Raw genomic sequence first — 20437 nt, 5'->3', positions numbered from 1 at the left:
CATATTATTTTTGTCATTTAAGATATTATTTATTTAATATATGGTCCATTACTAATCCTGTTGGTGATGTAAAACTGCACTGTGATCAACTTTATGTTTGTTGTGAACTCTTTAAATTTCCATTTATTTTAAGATCGAATACTTCCAGGTTGCATAGTGGATCCAGGTCGGCAAACAGCTCAATCCATGTTTTTTGTTTTGCGCTTTTTATAGAGTTTAAATTATCTGATACAGAAATATTAGTTTTTGTGTCCACTTGTTTTTTTTTTTTAGTTTATGTGCCATAGATATTTTTGAGCTCCTAGCATTTTGTCCTAACGAATTTATTTGTTTCTGATCGGTTGCTTTGTTGTCATCGCTAAGTTGTGAGCTAAAGTTGTTGTCAATGCCGCATAAATCCAGAAGTCTATCGTTATTGCTGAGTTCAATTAAGGGAGTGTGGTTTTGTTCATTGGCATTCGTGCCCTTTTGAATATCCAATTTTTTGGGAATGCTCTCTTCGGTGTTTAAATCTGCATAATCGGACTGTAAAAGATAAAAAACGGAATTACAATTCAGAATCAAATGTTAGAATTATAATATACTATTCATGATAAAAACGTTTGAGGCACCTTCATAAGTAATGCTTTTTGTAGCTTTTTACAATTTTTCCTACCAAAAAGTACACATTCTAAATGTTCGAACCATTTGTTGACACGATACCAAACATTTGGTTTGGACAAGGATTATTATACCCTCTACCTTGAAAAGGGGGTATATTAACTTTGACATTTCCTTTGTAACATCCCTAAATATTCGTCGCACACCCCATAAAGTATATATTCATATTCAGCATACAATTCTAAGTGAATTTGGAGCAAGTTGAGTTTAGGGGCTGTGCTCTGATCATTTTGAAATTTTTACCACAGGTAGGTATTTTTAAACTGATTACGGCAATATAAATTTTTTGTGGGGGAAATAACCGGTTACCCGGTTATTGGACCCGAAAGTTCAGATACAATGTTCGGTTTTTATCCGGTTCCACTGAACCGATACAAACAAAATGGGTATCATTGGAAAGCTTATGAAAATACCTATCCAACAAGTGGTCACATGAACCGGTTACAAGAACCGGTTCCAGAGTAATGCAAGAAAATTGATATTTTTTACCAGTACTTTTTGAAAAACCCATAAAAACTCAAAAATGGACCCATTATAAGGTATTAAAATCTACATACCGTATTATAGCCAACAATATTGCCTTTCCAAAATGGTATCATACATGTTGATATCTTTTGTAGTTCCGAAGATATTAGTGATAGAAGTCATTAATTTGCAATTTTTTCTCCAGTCAAATGTATCTAACCTCTATAGCATTTTTAAACAGCCGGCCTTCGGCCGGGGCTTGAGATTTTCTCCTCTGGGGTATGTCCAACACCGGCTACGCGATCGCTAATTTTTCTAAAAATTGTAATTTTTGTAAGTAGCCGGCCTTCGGCCGGGGCTTAAGATTTTCTCCTCTGGGGTATGTCCAACACCGGCTACGCGATCAATAGTTTCCTAAAAACTGTAGTTTTCGAAAGTAGCCGGCCTTCGGCCGGGGCTTAAGATTTTCTCCTCTGGGGTATGTCCAACACCGGCTACGCGATCCATAGTTTTTCTAAAAATTGTAATTTTTGTAAGTAGCCGGCCTTCGGCCGGGGCTTAAGATTTTCTCCTCTGGGATATGTCCAACACCGACTACGCGATCCATAATATTCTAACAACACCAAATTAAAAACAAAGCAGATTAACAAGAACGTTAAACCCGACATAAAACTTGGCTTCACTCATACTACTTTCATAAGTAACAACTTTAAAAGCCAATATCTTCGGAATTACAAAAGATATCAACACATATGACACCATTTTGGAAAGGCAATAGTGTTAGCTATAATATTGTGTATAGATTTTAAGACCCTATAATGGGTCAATTTTCGAGTTTTTATGGGTTTTTCAAAAAGTACTGGTAAAAAATATCAATTTTCTTGCATTACTCTGGAACCGGTTCTTGTAACCGGTTCATGTGACCACTTGTTGGATAGGTATTTTCATAAGCTTTCCAATGATACCCATTTTGTTTGTATCGGTTCAGTGGAACCGGATAAAAACCGAACATTGTATCTGAACTTTCGGGTCCAATAACCGGGTAACCGGTTATTTCCCCCACAAAAAATTTATATTGCCGTAATCAGTTTAAAAATACCTACCTGTAGTATAAATTTCAAGTCAATCCGAGCACAGCCCCTAAACTCAACTTATGCCGTGAATTTAACGCTATCCGTCTGTCTGTTGAAATCACGATACAGCCCACATTATTTGACGTAGGTGTTGCCGTCATACATTTGGTATTTTGATGATTTTCGCCACATTTTTCACAGATTATATTTGCAGTTCCTAATGGATTCTAGCTCCGGTGGTGGAACATTGAATATCTAGTTTCACGTTTTCCTATATCGCATGTTTAACGGTACCTACCGATATTTGGTATTATGATAATCCTAGCCACATTTACCCACGAAATTGTTTCAAATTTGGTATTTAAGACTATCAATCCTCATAGTGTAATATTTTTTATATAGGTACTCGTTTTGGTATGTGTTCCATTTAACGGCCTCACTCACATTATATATTTTTAAAAAGATTAACTGCAATTTTCAAACGGTCTTACTCATGGTACAATGAATACAAGGCAGGCTAACTTTGAAAAAATTACAAGTGTAGAGGTCTACCTGTTTGGCTTGTAATGTCAGAATTGCTATCAAAACAATAAAAAAGCAAACATTGATTTTGAATAAATAATTTAAAACCGCGAAAACTGAATGAAAATCAAAATTTCTTTTCAAAATCATGTACTATATATCTCTTATAGTTTATTTCGCGACAAAAACTGTAGATTTTGTCGATGCATACGTCGCAATAAGCATTTTGAAAACACCCAAATTTGAATATTTTCTGAACAATTTTTTTTATTATTGAAAAGAATACACACACATGAACAAATTAAGTTGACATATTAAGCCAGGAAAATAAAAAAATTAAAATCATATGGTAGTTCTGCCCTACCTTAAATTCATTGTACCATGGTCTTACTGGTATTTGTAGTTTAAAGTGGAACACATTAAAAGGTGTTCTAGCGCAAGCAATTAGCTTTAATGACAATGTTTAAAACAGTTGAAATAAATTGTAAAATTTTATGAAAAATGCAATTTTAATTTTCTCTTAAGCAATCTCTTTATGCGAATTTGCTCAGCTCTGGCTATAGTGATACATGTGACTACTGGAAAAATCTGTAAAATAAAGCAAGATTCGATTAATCTGGTTGAAATAATTTTAGCAGTTCCACCATCCATCCTTTTTATCTATTTCCATATGATGAAAATATATATTTTTATCTAATGTACAGAAACAGGTGTCTACATAGGTTCTAACATCTTTCATTTTTTTCTTACTACCTGGTGTATTTCATTGGACTTTTAAACAACGTCATTCTACCTGTTCAAAAAAATATGAACGCACACGGCGAATGAATGTGCAACATAAAATAAAGTGTTTTTTATCGATCGCGAACGATTAAAAATACGATGGCTCATATATCTCATAAAAATATGTACAGGGTTGCCCATATTCGACGGACCCACCTGGCAACGCCATAACTTTTGACAGAGATGTCACATCGCTTAATGACATACCGCGTTTGAAGCGTCAGTCCAAGCAGATTTTTACCATGAACCAATACACGCCACGCGAGCGCTCTGAAATAGTTGAAATTTACATTCAACAGAAGAAGTCAATTGTGAAAACTCAAGTGCTTTTAAAACATTAAAAAATGTGAGAAGTGCGCCTTCTAAGAACACCATTAAGCGTTTATACGAACAATTTTCGACTGGTAAGGCTCTATCTAATCCGAAGAGGCCATATAAAAGTCGACCAAGGCGATCGGCCGACAATATCGCTGCCGTACGAGCCAGTGTTGAGAGGTCCCCAAGAACATCCCAACGGTCCACTTTACAACGGATTATTTGCATTGATTTGCATTTGTTCCCGTACAAAATTCAATTGACGCAAAAATGTTGCCTGCGGACAAGCCTCGTCGATTGGAATGGGCCCAAAGGGCCCAAAGGTCCGTCGAATATGGGCAACCCGTAGTGTTTTTGCAGATTTAAGAAGGTTTTTCATAGTATGAATTATTTCTTCTGGCTTAACTCAATTTTGTTATTTGTTGCTGGTATGAAAATTAAAAAAAATTGGAGAATCTAAATCCGTTGAGCCATACAGAGACCTACGTTATGGGTTATTTTATATTGGCATTTTTTTAGTTTTTATCCACTGAGAAATAAAAAGCCAAATAATAAGTTTGTAAAAAACTCTGTCTGAAACTCTCGTCAATATAAACTCTAAATGTCAAGTTACACATGATTTGGTTTCAAATTGTAGTCAATACATTAAAAAATACCGAAAATCAGGAAGTAACGCTATAGGGGGCCTTGCCGAAACGTGGACCGATATGTTCCATTTTTAATACAAAACATGCTAGGGATAATATAAATGTATGAGCAAAATTTCAAAGCGATAGAATGCTTCCCTCAATTAACCTCCATTTTTTGGGGATCTGACCCCACTGTGAGACAGTTAGGTAGAGTAGAGCAGTAATTGTGGAGCAATAAATACATTAGAAATATAAAATGAAGTTCAAATTCAAATTTGTGGGTAGATATCTGACTCAATATAAAAAAGTTTTAACTCTTAATTACAAAAATATACTGAGACAAAAAAATATTTTATTAGTATCTTCATAAATTTTTGTCATAAAACAGTAGTCAAATTTAAAATTGGAAATATAAAATTAAATTTTATTGAAGTAAAAAATTTTGATATAACTTCGTATTAAGTTTTACCTTTTTAGGTAAAATGTATAGCATTGTTTCAATAATCCAAATTAAAAACCAAACATAGTTTTTTATTAGACAAAATGTCAGGGCATTTATTTGTACTAAGGACTCACAGCGCAATCGTAAAACAGGTAGAATTGGTTTCTTGTCTTCATTATGTGTATGGCCTTTTACGTTTGTGCAAAATACATTGTACATACTTTTGAGTGCGGTTGAGGAGCTGGGAAAATCTAGCATTACACAATAAATGTTCTAAAATTACATATTTCTTAGCCGTCATAAAATACCACATGCGAACAAGTCGATGATCTTGTGCGATGACGCATACGATAATGTGTGAGATAATAAAGGTTATGACCCACACGCACATCGATGCGCTCAGTAGATGTACAAGACCACTTGAATGAAATGACAAGCTGCCCTGCAATGTTCTCCATTCAATATTAGAAAGATAAGAATAATTGTTTGGCTGCGATTAAGCTAAGTTAGATTAGTTTCAGTAGTTTTTAAGAAACATATTTTTGAATATTTTTTCTTTTTTTTCTTTTCTCGCTTACATTTGGTCCTTCGAGCCGGATACAGAATGGAAACTACATCCAAAGAAAAAGGATTGTTCTTTCCTTTCTCACTTTTTATATTTGGTACTTCGAGCCAAATACTAAGAATTGAATCTACGCCCAAGCGAAGCGGTTGTATTCCTTTGTCAGTAAAAATTGCTCTAGTCGAGTCGAATAGAGAATAGAGTTGAAAATTGAAGAGGGAGATTGGATTCTATTCTCATTATTAAAAACATTGATACTTCGAGAAAAAAATTGCAATCAGAAGATGGAAAACAACGATTTATCAACAGCGTCGACTGTCATCATCCAAAATGAAGAAGATCCACAATCCTTGCGTAACAGCACCGACAGTGTATCAGCCATTTATGCACGTTTTCCATTTCCAAAAATGTGTCATACAAATATGGAAGCTTGGTTTATTTCAATGGAATTTTGGTTTTGTGCGTCGGGCCTAACAGTAATAATTTGTAAAAAATAAAATGCAGTGATTCCGGTTTTGAACTTTATTCCATGAACAATGACTTAAGACTAACTTATAGCTAGAACTTATTTCATATCAATGGTCAAAATGCTTAGCTTGCATTTTGACCATTCTGGATTGGTCTTTAGTTTTATTATAATATTTGTTCTTTGTTCTGCAACATTGTTGCAGGTTTTGGTTTCTTTGTTTGTATTCAACTTGGGTGGCTGTTTTGATCTGTGACATTGTTGCAGATTGGAATTTCTTTATTTTGAATCTGCAACACTGTTTCAGATTTGGGTTTCTTAAAAAGTATTTGTCACAGTGGGTATTGTAACAGTGGGTACTGTAGATGTGGGTACTGTAACTCCCCCATCGTTTGTCAATGCTTCCGTCCTCGGAACATTTTTGTTGTTCATTATCACATACTTTATTAAATATTTTGCGAGTAGTAGAATGGAACCAATTAATACAATAAGCATTAATATGTGCGATAGTACATTATTATTGGTTATCTTTTGTTTTGATTTTGCTAGTTCTTTTCTGATCTCCACAGTTTTCATATTTATAAAATGTAAAGTTAATGCCTCGGTATAATTGTCACTTTCGATTCGTTTTAAGTATCCGGGACTTATATAATGATCAATGACAATTTCATTTTGATTTACAAATAACTGATTGTTGAGATTGACTGAACAGTTTTCAAATTTAATAATTTTAGTTCCTTCAATTAATATTGGGTCATCACTGCACGAAAATGTGAGTACTGAAACGTGGTTAAGAGCGTCAAAATAATGTCATTTTCAAAAATTAAGGAAGCTATTTTTATTTCTCTAAACTCGTCCGTTGACCTAACTAAATCATTCTCCTTGTCCGTCAGTATATTTCTTGTTAATATGCCTAATCTGCTCGTCAAAATGACGTCCTCTATGGTATCAATGAAATGTAATAAAGAATTTATATCATTATGAATCTGAAATACGATTTTCATATAATGGAAGTTGTCTTTTATCTGAGTATTGAGGATAAGATTGTTTATATTATTCTTAATATATATCTGTTGATTTTCTATATTCTGCTTTAGGTTTTCTATTTGAGATTGTAGTTTTTTATTGATCCTAACTTGTTTATTGTTTTCGTCAATTAAATTTGAAGTGTCCGTATTCAAGGTTCTTAAGGATTCCATTATTTGTTGCCTATCTTCTTCGTCCATTGTTCCCGAAATAATTTTTAATGTACTTCCCATAATGTTTATTAGTCCTCTTTTTTCCCTTTTCTTAGGTAATATAGATTTCAATTTGATGTCCAATTCTTTAAAGGTCCTTGACAATGTTTTATAAATGCTATCGTTTATGGAGTCACTTGGCAAAGTTTTATACAATAAATTAACATTTTCCTCAACTGTAAGTTTAGCTACTACTAATTCGGTGATGTTCACGATATGTAAAATCTTGATATAGTGGTCTATTAGCTTCTTTTCTCCAACCTTGATGGGCAAATAGCCTTCATTTTTGTCAAAATCAACAATTTCTAATTTCGCCGTTGCGTAGGATAGGAATATGAGGGCCAGTGTCAGTTTCATTTCTACAAATATAACCGAATTTATTTGGGAAAAATTAATAATATATCATACGAAATTTAATTATTATTAGTATCTAATGCGTTTCCTCTTCTAGAAGTTTGCTGAGTTGGAAATACGATACTATCAGGATTTTGAAATCGTTTCCTTTTCTTTACATGTGTTTTGTAATATATATGATTGGAGTTTTCGTCTTTTAAATGATTATCGTCAACCTTAGTTCCACTATCTTCCTAAATTCAAGATAATTTTTTCCTCCTCGTGTCTCCTTGATATAATTAATGCCGTCCTCGATGGGTATGTCATTAGTTCTACTCTCATTTAATTTTGTGATTTTAAGTTCTTTCTTCTTTACGAGTTTTTCGTGTATTTCATTATATTCCTTCTCATTTATTTTACCATTCACAAAATCAATAGGTTTCATATTGGTAGTGCTATGTATAGTTTCGTTATAATAACCATTAATTAGAATCATTTGTTCTTCAATTGGAATATGTCTCATAGTATGTTTTAGGATTCTTAGATGTTCATTTATGGTATTATGGAGTCTTTCAACATCACTGTTACTATTATGATTTAAACTTGATGTAAAATGGATTTCAATATTTTTGTCCTTCAAAAATTTATTCATTCCCTTTGATTTCATTCCCAGTTCGTTATCAGTTATAATCTTTTTTATATGTCCATACGTACTGATTTATCTCAAAATAGCCTTCCTGAATTCGGGGTCTGATCTGTTCTCTATTTTAGTAATAAGGGCAATCTTCGTGAACTTATCTATCATTGTGATAAAAAGGGATTTATTGATAGAGTAAAATACATCCATATGAATTATTTCGTTGGGCACTTTCGGAGTTTCTGAAATCATGTATGGTATTGACTGAGGCTTTCTTTCATATTTAGCTAAATTGCAAATCTCGCAATTATTTATGAATTCAGTTATTTTTTCTTTTAATTTTGGATAGTAGTATGTGCTTTTTATTTGCGCAAAATTTTCGTCTATACCTCTATGATTATTTCTTGAATGTTCTGCCGATATTATATTATGTAGATTTTCCTCGTTTATCACGTCAATTAATTTATTTAAACATCTGGTTATTATTAGTTCTTTATAAAATTCTCGGTGAACTTCTTCGAAAACCTCAAATAATTCATCTGTCAAGTAAACAACGTTGTGTTTACCTTCATAAAAGTGATTTGAAATAATTGTTTTAACAAAATCGTTATCGAAGTATTTGGCTTTAATAATCTTGCGGTTTGAGTTGTGAATTTTCATTGTTTTTATAGAAGTTGATCCTGAACATCTTCGTTCTATTATAATTTGGTTCTTAAAGAAATTTATGGGTCTTTTACTAATATTTATTAGTTTTTCTGACTCCTGCTCTTCAATATTATGGATTTCTATTCGACTTAAACAGTCGGCTACTTTGTTTAAGTGGCCCTGTTTGTAATATATTTCGTAATCATACTCGCTTATTTGCATCCTCCATCTCATTAGTTTAGAATTTGGTTCTTTTAAATTGTTCAACCAGACAAGAGGTTTGTGATCTGTAAACAATTTAATCTTCCTTCCGTAGACATAAGGTCTAAATTGTTTAAGGCACCACACAATTCCTAAGCATTCTTTCTCTATGGTTGAATAATTAATTTCGTGCTCGTTTAGTGTTCTGGATATGTATGCTATGGGCTTGTCGTTCTGAGACAGAACTCCTCCTATAGCTACGTTACTAGCATCTGTCGTTATTTCAAATGGTGTATTAAAATCTGGATATACAAGTATGGGGGCTTCAGTTAACTTCTTACTCAATTCATTAAATGCGGCAATATAATCTGGGTTTGTAATATTAATGCTGGAATCTTTTTTTAAACATTGTGTCATTGGTTTTGCTATATGAGCGTAATTTTGTATGAATCTCCGGTAGTAACCGGTCATTCCTAAAAAGGATTTTATATCTTTCTCTGTTTTAGGAATTGGTATGTTTTTTATAATTTCAACCTTCTTTTTGTTAGGAAAAACTCCTTTCTCATTTACAATATGACCAAGGAATTCTACCTCTTTTCTTAGAAATTCACATTTTTCTAATTGCACTTTAAGTCTTGCATTTCTCAATTTCAGCAATACTGATTTCAAATTTTTAATGTGTTCCTCTAAACCATTCGAGAAAATTATAATGTCATCCATGTACACCATACATTCTTTTTTCGATACATTCTTTCTAAGAATGTTATCAACCAATCGTTGAAAAGTGCTCGGTGCATTTTTCAATCCGAATGGCATTCTATTAAATTCATAATGACCATTGTCGACTGAAAATGCAGTCTTAGGTCTATCTTTCTTTTCAACCTCTATTTGATGAAATCCACTTTTAAGATCAATAATAGAAAAATAATTGGATTTCCCTAATTTGTCTAGAATATCAGTTATATTCGGAATTGGGTAATTGTCATCCACCGTTTTATCGTTTAATTTTCTATAATCAATTACGAGTCTATATTTTTTTATTCCAGACGAGTCTGGTTTCTTAGGTACCACCCAAACAGGACTGTTGTAAGGACTAATGCTCGGTGCAATAATACCGTTTTGCAACATTTCTGTTATTTGTCTTTGTATCTCCTCCTTGTGAATGTAGGGATATCTGTATATTTTGCTCCTTATTGGGATTTCGTCTTTAGTGATTATACTATGCCTTATTTCATGAGTAAAGGATAACTTTTTATTATCTGGGAATACTTCATGGAAATCAATAAGGAGTTTCCTTAATTGCTTTTTTTCTTCTAGATTTAAATGTTCGGTTCTGATTTTGTCCATTATAGAGTGTGGGCTAATATTTTCCTTATCAACCTCAATACCCGGAACTTTTCTAAAGTTGTGTATTTCACTAACTTCCTGAATACATAATAATTTATTCATATCTACCAAAAGTTTCTTATCTGTTTTGTTACATATTTTAATTCCGACCTCATTATTCTCACAGGTATATAATCCTTCGTTGATTGTTATATCCTTAGGATTTTTTATTACACTATTTATTAGAATATATGAGTTATAAGAACATGTTGGAATTCTGTAGAGGTGTTCCCCCGGAAATATATTCAATACGACCTTCCTTCGTTCTTCAAAATATAACGGAATTCTTTTCCCATTTAAAATCATGTAATTACTTTCAAAATCTATGACCGCTTTATACTTTCGTAAAATATCATTACCTATTAGACCTTCATACTCATTGTTAAAGTTATATATAAAAAATTCAAAAGTTTCACCTGAAAGTCCAAATTCACTGAAAGCGTTAACAATCGCCTTTTTGGTGACTGTGTGTTCGTTGTTCAATGCATTCATTGTTATTGGGTTTTTTAATTTTACAATTCTTGTTGAATGGAAAACGTTATGGTTGGCTAAGAAATTCGTTGCACCTGTGTCTAATAGGAATTTACATTTTCCTATCATTATGTGGACCAGTCTGTTGAACTGTCCCGTTGAAAATTTTCCACCTCCATCGGAATTGGTCTGTCATTATCCGATTGGTTTGCAACAGGTTGATCATTATTATCATTCCGATGTTGGTTTGCATTTTGATAATATCTACTATTAGTATGATTATATCGATCTCGGCTCGAATAATGGTTATTAGTAAAATTTTTTCCTTGATTTTTGTTAAACTTTTTATTTGATGTTTTATCGGGGTTTGGGTTGTAAAAGGCATAATTGGTATCATATAGAATTTTCATAGCATCCTCGATATTTGCCGGATTCCGACAGATGATTATGGAACGCATTGGTTCTATAAGCTTATTTTTAAATATGTCTAATGCAGTTCTTTTATTGGCGGTTATGATAGCATCATAACCTACCTGATTTTGATATAGGATGCGACTCTTCATATTGAGCCGACTGAGAGTAGACGTAATATCACCATAAAAGTTTTTTGCGTTCGTTTTGAACTTAAGTGACCGCAGTTGATCGTAAAGTTGCTCTATTGATAATCTGTCTCCAAAATTATTTGTTAGCACTGTCTTAAGTGTTGTCCACGACGTCAAATGATTATTAATGTCACTAACGTCTTTGGCTTGACCAACTAGCTTTGACTTTATTATATCCAAAAATATACTCTTGGATACATCGTCGTATGTGTCCAATATTGAAGTTACTCTATCCACAAGATCTATAAATGTATGAAGATTTTTAAAGCTGCCATCAAAAGATGGTAGTTTGGATAAGTATTTTATGGGGTCGATTGTTACTCTATTTTGAGCCATGGTTTTATTTTTTTTTGTTCAATTATTTCTTCTAAATTACACAACTTTGTTTATTACCCTCTTTAAATAATAACTATATTTAAATAAAACTATATAACCTACTCCCAATGGATCCTTTCTTCGCTTCCTTCGGGGCAAGATTTCTGTCACTGCTTCTGTGTTGATTGTTGTCTGGGTGAGTGGTTATCTTTCTTGGGGTTGTATTGCGGGATATGGCGTTGATGCTTCTATTATTCCGTTTGGATAAAGCGATCGCTTGTAAGTTCTTATGCAATTCTTTGTCAAATAAACTTCACGTTTATATTGATATCATATGAATCGCTCTGTTTGAGTTCTTAAGTTCACGTTTATATTAATCATTAGGAAATCACTTCGTTGTCCGAATTCTATACTAAATGAAACTTCACGTTTACATCTGCTTTTTTTAGAATCCGGTATATTTTCTTTGTTCTCATGTGATCCTTTTTTAATTTTAATTAAACTTCACGTTTACATTCATTATTAAAGAGTCACTTCGTTATCCGAATTCATTATAAAACGAAACTTCACGTTCACTTTTTAGAATCCGGTATATTGTATTTGTTCAATTTTGTTTTCGGAATCAATTAATACCGATACTGATACCGATCCTACCGACTGCGCCAGTAATAATTTGTAAAAAATAAAATGCAGTGATCCCGGTTTTGAACTTTATTCCATGAACAATGACTTAAGACTAACTTATAGCTAGAACTTATTTCATATCAATGGTCAAAATGCTTAGCTTGCATTTTGACCATTCTGGATTGGTCTTTAGTTTTATTATAATATTTGTTCTTTGTTCTGCAACATTGTTGCAGGTTTAGGTTTCTTTGTTTGTATTCAACTTGGGTGGCTGTTTTGATCTGTGACATTGTTGTAACAGTGGGTACTGTAGATGTCGGTACTGTAACTCCTAACCTCGGACAAGCAAATGGCCGCTACAGTACATGCTGCTTGAAAGCCAGAAACCATTGCACAATTGTCAGACATCATCGCAAATATGCCAGCATTCCGTTGTCTGTATATTCATCAGTCTATAAATATAGTCTCTTTGCAAATCAGTGGTTTGTCTGGATTCAAACCATTACAAATTATGTGTTTGCAACGGCGAATTACTATTGGAGCTGAAACGTCCCTGTAGGAAAGCTGGGGTTATGTGTCGCCATGCCACCACTTTGTCTACAAGCTTTATTATTCGCCCAATAAGAAGAAAAATTACAGCCGATATAGCCTGCTTCGTATTTTTTCTTCATTTAGTTAATTGTTGTGAATCATATAATTTTGAAGCCTCTGTATAGTGTTAATTGAAAAAGTGTTAAATTAAAGTTCGGGTAATCGAAATTATAAAAAACACAATCAATTTTATATCAATATGGAAATCGTTGGAAGGCAGAAATCATTTGTGGTGAAAGTCGAGAGCTACCATCTGATTACATTTTTTTTCTAAGTGTGCCCGACTTCTGCTTATTTTGTGTATGTATTTATTGTTTTAAAAAGAGAATATGAAATATTTTCAAAGCCAATGATTGGAAGACACGTATATTGCGGCTCGCGTATTAAAGCTATTAACCAGTTTAGCCACACAATTGAAAGAACAGTTTGGATCATATTTTTGAGAGAAAATGTATGAATGAGTATTTCATTCATTTTTCGCGCTATTTAACTTATTTTAAAAATGGAGAAAAATATGAAAAAAATGAAAACAACAAAAATTGGGCTGCATTTCTGTAGTTTTACGAAGCTGTTCCACCTCCTTATTGTACCATGTATTTACCATTGATATTACCCATGGTAGAAATACTAGGTAGCAACATAGGCGAAAATTACAACAAAGCAACTTTTCGCGGCGTACGACGAAATTTTCGCCGGCGCCGTGATTGTGTGCATTTCCATATACACATATGTTTTTTATTTTTGACGACGAACATACGCCGCGAAAAATTCGTCGTTCGCTCCAATTGTGTTCCTAGCATTATACTCAAAGGGGATCTACTTGTTTAAGAGCGCACTATATTTGTTCACGGATAAGTGAACATGTTTTTATAATAAAAGAGAATAGCGGGGCTACCTAGTGTAGATGAGAGGGATTTGTTAAACTGGGATCTTCTTAATACAGTCCACATTAAATAAGATAAGAAAATGTGGTGAGCAGACCTTCGAGTTAGAAATAAATAGTACAAAATTTTCAATTGCTGCATGTGTTATGGTGGAGTTAGATTATGGGATGTAATCTTTACTCAGACTGATAAGCAAGTGCAGCATGTTTGCTTGCCACATGTGAGATAGCTATGCGTGTTAATGACCTCCTCCTAAGATTTATGGTGGCATGGTGCATATGCATGTGTACAGTTGGTATCTATCTCTCTCTCTCTCTCTCTCTTATTTACACGTAATGATAATTTAGGTTAAGTCATATTATCATATCTAGTTCTTAAGAAATATTTTTAATAAATAAATTCAGTGTCTTACAAACGCTCAAACGGAAAAGACTTTGCGTCTTTTTAATGATCCCGGTTTACATTGGTCCATCGAGCCGGATCGGTAGAGGATAAATGTTGAAGAATTTGCCTTAACATCGAGGAAATTCTGTCAGGCTAAAATTGGTCTTCAAGAGTGGAAAATTACCGAGCTAAAACTACAGCTGGAATTGTTCCCATACAGAAGAAATTTATAAGCCAAATAAAAGGATGCTGAGTCAGAAGGAGACTTCAGCACAGAAGACTGTGGTGGCGGTGCACACCGAGGGGGCTTCATATTTGAAATCTTCAGACAGAAGGGGTGATGCATATGCCCAGGAGGACGAATCGGTGAAACGGCCGCCAATGATGAAAATAAAGGAAGAGGCTGCCACTCTTCTCGAAATGATGGGTACAATTATGGAAATAATGAGTACCTTAAAGATGGAAGAAGCCATAGAAGGCGTATTTGACTTCGCCAAAGAAAAAATTATGGACGCGGCAAGATACGTAATATTGTATCCAGGCGTTCATAGGCGATTTTTAGAGATGCTTCTAAAGAAGTCCACACTAGCCGCTGCTATCAGAGCAAGTCAGCCGAATGGGACAGCGAGGCTGTATTTGGAAGATGTTAAGATCATCCTTAAAGTCACGCAGGAACGTCACAACGTTGGGATGTTATTGCTTCATTTATAAATCAACATTCAACTGGGGAAGCTAATATAACGGCCCGCGATGTCCTCAACAAAGCTAAGGCGTTGCAACATAGCGATTTTTCAAAGAACACACTCAAAACACAAGCTAATGCTACGGCTTTTGAAAATTTTGAAAAATCTAAGAAGGAAGTTGTAACGTCTTCAGACATTACTGTCAATACGGAAATATCTTCTGAAATCGCAGGCAATAGTGAATCCAAAGAAAATCAAACTAATGGAAATATTCCGGCCTCCACAGCAGGTAACACAAAATCGTCAAAAACAGCATTAAAGGCGTGGACAAAGGAAGAACAAGCTTTATTGGAACAAGCCATAAAAACGTACCCAATATCAACGCCAGACCGTTGGGATCGGATTGCAGAATGTATTCCTAATAGATCTAAAAAGGATTGCCTACGCAGGGTTAAAGAATTAGTCGAACTTGTGAACTCTAAAAAAGAAGCTCAGCAGTTGGTCAAATGAATTTGAAATTTTGTGAACTTAAGCATCCTAGTTTTAATTAAATAAAATCTTTGGCAATTAAAACAACATCTTATTTTTGTCATTTAAGATATTATTTATTTAATATATGGTCCATTACTAATCCTGTTGGTGATGTAAAACTGCACTGTGATCAACTTTATGTTTGTTGTGAACTCTTTAAATTTCCATTTATTTTAAGATCGAATACTTCCAGGTTGCATAGTGGATCCAGGTCGGCAAACAGCTCAATCCATGTTTTTTGTTTTGCGCTTTTTGTAGAGTTTAAATTATCTGATACAGAAATATTAGTTTTTGTGTCCACTTGTTTTTTTTTAAGTTTATGTGCCATAGATATTTTTGAGCTCCTAGCATTTTGTCCTAATGAATTTATTTGTTTCTGATCGGTTGCTTTGTTGTCATCGCAAAGTTGTGAGCTAAAGTTGTTTTCAATGCCGCATAAATCCAGAAGTCTATCATTATTGCTGAGTTCAATTAAGGGAGTGTGGTTTTGTTCATTGGCATTCGTGCCCTTTTGAATATCCAATTTTTTGGGAATGCTCTCTTCGGTGTTTAAATCTGCATAATCGGACTGTAAAAGATAAAAAAACGGAATTACAATTCAGAATCAAATGTTAGAATTATAATATACTATTCATGATAAAAACGTTTGAGGCACCTTCATAAGTAATGCTTTTTGTAGCTTTTTACAATTGTTCCTACCAAAAAGTACACATTCTAAATGTTCGAACCATTTGTTGACACGATACCAAACATTTGGTTTGGACAAGGATTATTATACCCTCTACCTTGAAAAGGGGGTATATTAACTTTGACATTTCCTTTGTAACATCCCTAAATATTCGTCGCACACCCCATAAAGTATATATTCATATTCAGCATACAATTCTAAGTGAATTTAACGCTATCCGTCTGTCTGTTGAAATCACGATACAGCCCACATTATTCGACGTAGGTGTTGCCGTCATACATTTGGTATTTTGATGATTTTCGCCACATTTTTCACAGATTATATTTGCAGTTCCTAATGGATTCTAGCTCCGGTGGTGGAACATTGAATATCTAGTTTCACGTTTTCCTATATCGCATGTTTAACGGTACCTACCGATATTTGGTATTATGATAATCCTAGCCACATTTACCCAAGAAATTGTTTCAAATTTGGTATTTAAGACTATCAATCCTCATAGTGTAATATTTTTTATATAGGTACTCGTTTTGGTATGTGTTCCATTTAACGGCCTCACTCACATTATATATTTTTAAAAAGATTAACTGCAATTTTCAAACGGTCTTACTGGTATTTGTAGTTTAAAGTGGAACACATTAAAAGGTGTTCTAGCGCAAGCAATTAGCTTTAATGACAATGTTTAAAACAGTTGAAATAAATTGTAAAATTTTATGAAAAATGCAATTTTAATTTTCTCTTAAGCAATCTCTTTGCTCAGCTCTGGCTATAGTGATACATGTGACTACTGGAAAAATCTGTAAAATAAAGCAAGATTCGATTAATCTGGTTGAAATAATTTTAGCAGTTCCACCATCCATCCTTTTTATCTATTTCCATATGATGAAAATATATATTTTTATCTAATGTACAGAAACAGGTGTCTACATAGGTTCTAACATCTTTCATTTTTTTCTTACTACCTGGTGTATTTCATTGGACTTTTAAATAACGTCATTCTACCTGTTCAAAAAAATATGAACGCACACGGCGAATGAATGTACAACATAAAATAAAGTTTTTTTTTTGTATCGATCGCGAACGATTAAAAATACGATGGCTCATATATCTCATAAAAATATGTACAGGGTTGCCCATATTCGACGGACCCATCTGGCAACGCCATAACTTTTGACAGAGATGTCACATCGCTTAATGACATACCGCGTTTGAAGCGTCAGTCCAAGCAGATTTTTACCATGAACCAATACACGCCACGCGAGCGCTCTGAAATAGTTGAAATTTACATTCAACAGAAGAAGTCAATTGTGAAAACTCAACGTGCTTTTAAAACATTAAAAAATGTGAGAAGTGCGCCTTCTAAGAACACCATTAAGCGTTTATACGAACAATTTTCGACTGCTAAGGCTCTATCTAATCCGAAGAGGCCATATAAAAGTCGACCAAGGCGATCGGCCGACAATATCGCTGCCGTACGAGCCAGTGTTGAGAGGTCCCCAAGAACATCCCAACGGTCCACTTTACAACGGATTATTTGCATTGATTTGCATTTGTTCCCGTACAAAATTCAATTGACGCAAAAATGTTGCCTGCGGACAAGCCTCGTCGATTGGAATGGGCCCAAAGGGCCCAAAGGTCCGTCGAATATGGGCAACCCGTAGTGTTTTTGCAGATTTAAGAAGGTTTTTCATAGTATGAATTATTTCTTCTGGCTTAACTCAATTTTGTTATTTGTTGCTGGTATGAAAATTAAAAAAAATTGGAGAATCTAAATCCGTTGAGCCATTCAGAGGCCTACGTTATGGGTTATTTTATATTGGCATTTTTTTAGTTTTTATCCACTGAGAAATAAAAAGCCAAATAATAAGTTTGTAAAAAACTCTGTCTGAAACTCTCGTCAATATAAACTCTAAATGTCAAGTTACACATGATTTGGTTTCAAATTGTAGTCAATACATTAAAAAACACCGAAAATCAGGAAGTAACGCTATAGGGGGCCTTGCCGAAACGTGGACCGATATGTTCCATTTTTAATACAAAACATGCTAGGGATAATATAAATGTATGAGCAAAATTTCAAAGCGATAGAATGCTTCCCTCAATTAACCTCCATTTTTTGGGGATCTGACCCCACTGTGAGACAGTTAGGTAGAGTAGAGCAGTAATTGTGGAGCAATAAATACATTAGAAATATAAAATGAAGTTCAAATTCAAATTTGTGGGTAGATATCTGACTCAATATAAAAAAGTTTTAACTCTTAATTACAAAAATATACTGAAACAAAAAAATATTTTATTAGTATCTTCATAAATTTTTGTCATAAAACAGTAGTCAAATTTAAAATTGGAAATATAAAATTGAATTTTATTGAAGTAAAAAATTTTGATATAACTTCGTATTAAGTTTTACCTTTTTAGGTAAAATGTGTAGCATTGTTTCAATAATCCAAATTAAAAACCAAACATAGTTTTTTATTAGACAAAATGTCAGGCATTTATTTGTACTAAGGATTCACAGCGCAATCGTAAAACAGGTAGAATTAGTTTCTTGTCTTCATTATGTGTATGGCCTTTTACGTTTGTGCAAAATACATTGTACATACTTTTGAGTGCGGTTGAGGAGTTGGGAAAATCTAGCATTACACAATAAATGTTCTAAAATTACATATTTCTTAGCCGTCATAAAATACCACATGCGAACAAGTCGATGATCTTGTGCGATGACGCATACGATAATGTGTGAGATAATAAAGGTTATGACCCACACGCACATCGATGCGCTCAGTAGATGTACAAGACCACTTGAATGAAATGACAAGCTGCCCTGCAATGTTCTCCATTCAATATTAGAAAGATAAGAATAATTGTTTGGCTGCGATTAAGCTAAGTTAGATTAGTTTCAGTAGTTTTTAAGAAACATATTTTTGAATATTTTTTCTTTTTTTTTTGTTTTCTCGCTTACATTTGGTCCTTCGAGCCGGATACAGAATGGAAACTACATCCAAAGAAAAAGGATTGTTCTTTCCTTTTCCACTTTTTATATTTGGTACTTCGAGCCAAATACTAAGAATTGAATCTACGCCCAAGCGAAGCGGTTGTATTCCTTTGTCAGTAAAAATTGCTCTAGTCGAGTCGAATAGAGAATAGAGTTGAAAATTGAAGAGGGAGATTGGATTCTATTCTCATTATTAAAAACATTGATACTTCGAGAAAAAAATTGCAATCAGAAGATGGAAAACAACGATTTATCAACAGCGTCGACTGTCATCATCCAAAATGAAGAAGATCCACAATCCTTGCGTAACAGCACCGTCAGTGTATCAGCCATTTATGCACGTTTGCCATTTCCAAAAATGTGTCATACAAATGTGGAAGCTTGGTTTATTTCAATGGAATTTTGGTTTTGTGCGTCGGGCCTAACCTCGGACAAGCAAATGGCCGCTAAAGTACATGCTGCTTGAAAGCCAGAAACCATTGCACAATTGTCAGACATCATCGCAAATATGCCAGCATTCCGTTGTCTGTATATTCATCAGTCTATAAATATAGTCTCTTTGCAAATCAGTGGTTTGTCTGGATTCAAACCATTACAAATTATGTGTTTGCAACGGCGAATTACTATTGGAGCTGAAACGTCCCTGTAGGAAAGCTGGGGTTATGTGTCGCCATGCCACCACTTTGTCTACAAGCTTTATTATTCGCCCAATAAGAAGAAAAATTACAGCCGATATAGCCTGCTTCGTATTTTTTCTTCATTTAGTTAATTGTTGTGAATCATACAATTTTGAAGCCTCTGTATAGTGTTAATTGAAAAAGTGTTAAATAAAAGTTCGGGTAATCGAAATTATAAAAAACACAATCAATTTTATATCAAAATGGAAATCGTTGGAAGGCAGAAATCATTTGTGGTGAAAGTCGAGAGCTACCAGCTGATTACATTTTTTTTCTAAGTGTGCCCGACTTCTGCTTATTTTGTGTATGTATTTATTGTTTTGAAAAAAGAAAATGAAATATTTTCAAAGCCAATGATTGGAAGACACGTATATTGCGGCTCGCGTATTAAAGCTATTAACCAGTTTAGCCACACAATTGAAAGAACAGTTTGGATCATATTTTTGAGAGAAAATGTATGAATGAGTATTTCATTCATTTTTCGCGCTATTTAACTTATTTTAAAAATGGAGAAAAATATGAAAAAAATGAAAACAACAAAAATTGGGCTGCATTTCTGTAGTTTTACGAAGCTGTTCCACCTCCTTATTGTACCATGTATTTACCATTGATATTACCCATGGTAGAAATACTAGGTA

General features: G+C 33.8%; 2 protein-coding genes and 1 long non-coding RNA gene across 3 annotated transcripts in view; 1 reads left to right on the top strand and 2 right to left on the bottom strand.

The window, feature by feature from the left end:
- Positions 1-4: 4 nt before the first annotated feature.
- On the bottom strand, positions 5-12724 carry LOC131806826 (uncharacterized). Its single transcript, XR_009344192.1, has 2 exons — positions 11869-12724; positions 5-525 (listed from the first exon to the last, which is right to left on the bottom strand). It is a non-coding gene; the product is annotated as an uncharacterized LOC131806826 (long non-coding RNA).
- Positions 12725-14474: 1750 nt separating this feature from the next.
- LOC131806838 (dnaJ homolog subfamily C member 2-like) lies at positions 14475-15421 on the top strand. Its single transcript, XM_059131625.1, has 2 exons — positions 14475-14835; positions 14901-15421. Exons 1-2 carry the CDS (start codon positions 14475-14477, stop codon positions 15419-15421), a joined length of 882 nt encoding a protein of 293 aa, XP_058987608.1.
- Positions 15422-15491: 70 nt separating this feature from the next.
- LOC101895405 (islet cell autoantigen 1) overlaps positions 15492-20437 on the bottom strand; it is a 117983-nt gene continuing 113037 nt past the window's right edge. The window contains exons 5-6 of the mRNA XM_059131624.1: positions 17130-17282; positions 15492-16010 (exon numbers count right to left, since the gene is read on the bottom strand). Of these exons, the coding sequence (XP_058987607.1) occupies positions 15579-16010; positions 17130-17282 (585 nt within the window). The 3' untranslated portion in view covers positions 15492-15578. The remainder of the gene's footprint in view (positions 16011-17129; positions 17283-20437) is intronic.

The sequence above is a fragment of the Musca domestica genome, unplaced genomic scaffold (genome assembly GCF_030504385.1).
Source record: "Musca domestica strain aabys unplaced genomic scaffold, Musca_domestica.polishedcontigs.V.1.1 9, whole genome shotgun sequence".
Taxonomy (NCBI): Eukaryota; Metazoa; Arthropoda; class Insecta; order Diptera; family Muscidae; genus Musca; species Musca domestica.
This window is presented reverse-complemented; position numbering and strand designations above follow the sequence as displayed.

What these genes read in the sequence shown, in the direction of transcription:
- LOC131806838 (XM_059131625.1), top strand. Translation starts at nt 14,475, where the DNA reads ATGCTGAGTCAGAAGGAGACTTCAGCACAGAAGACTGTGGTGGCGGTG. An exon ending in AGCCGCTGCTATCAGAGCAA is followed by an intron (nt 14,836 to 14,900) that starts GTCAGCCGAATG and finishes AAAGTCACGCAG; the next exon opens with GAACGTCACAACGTTGGGAT.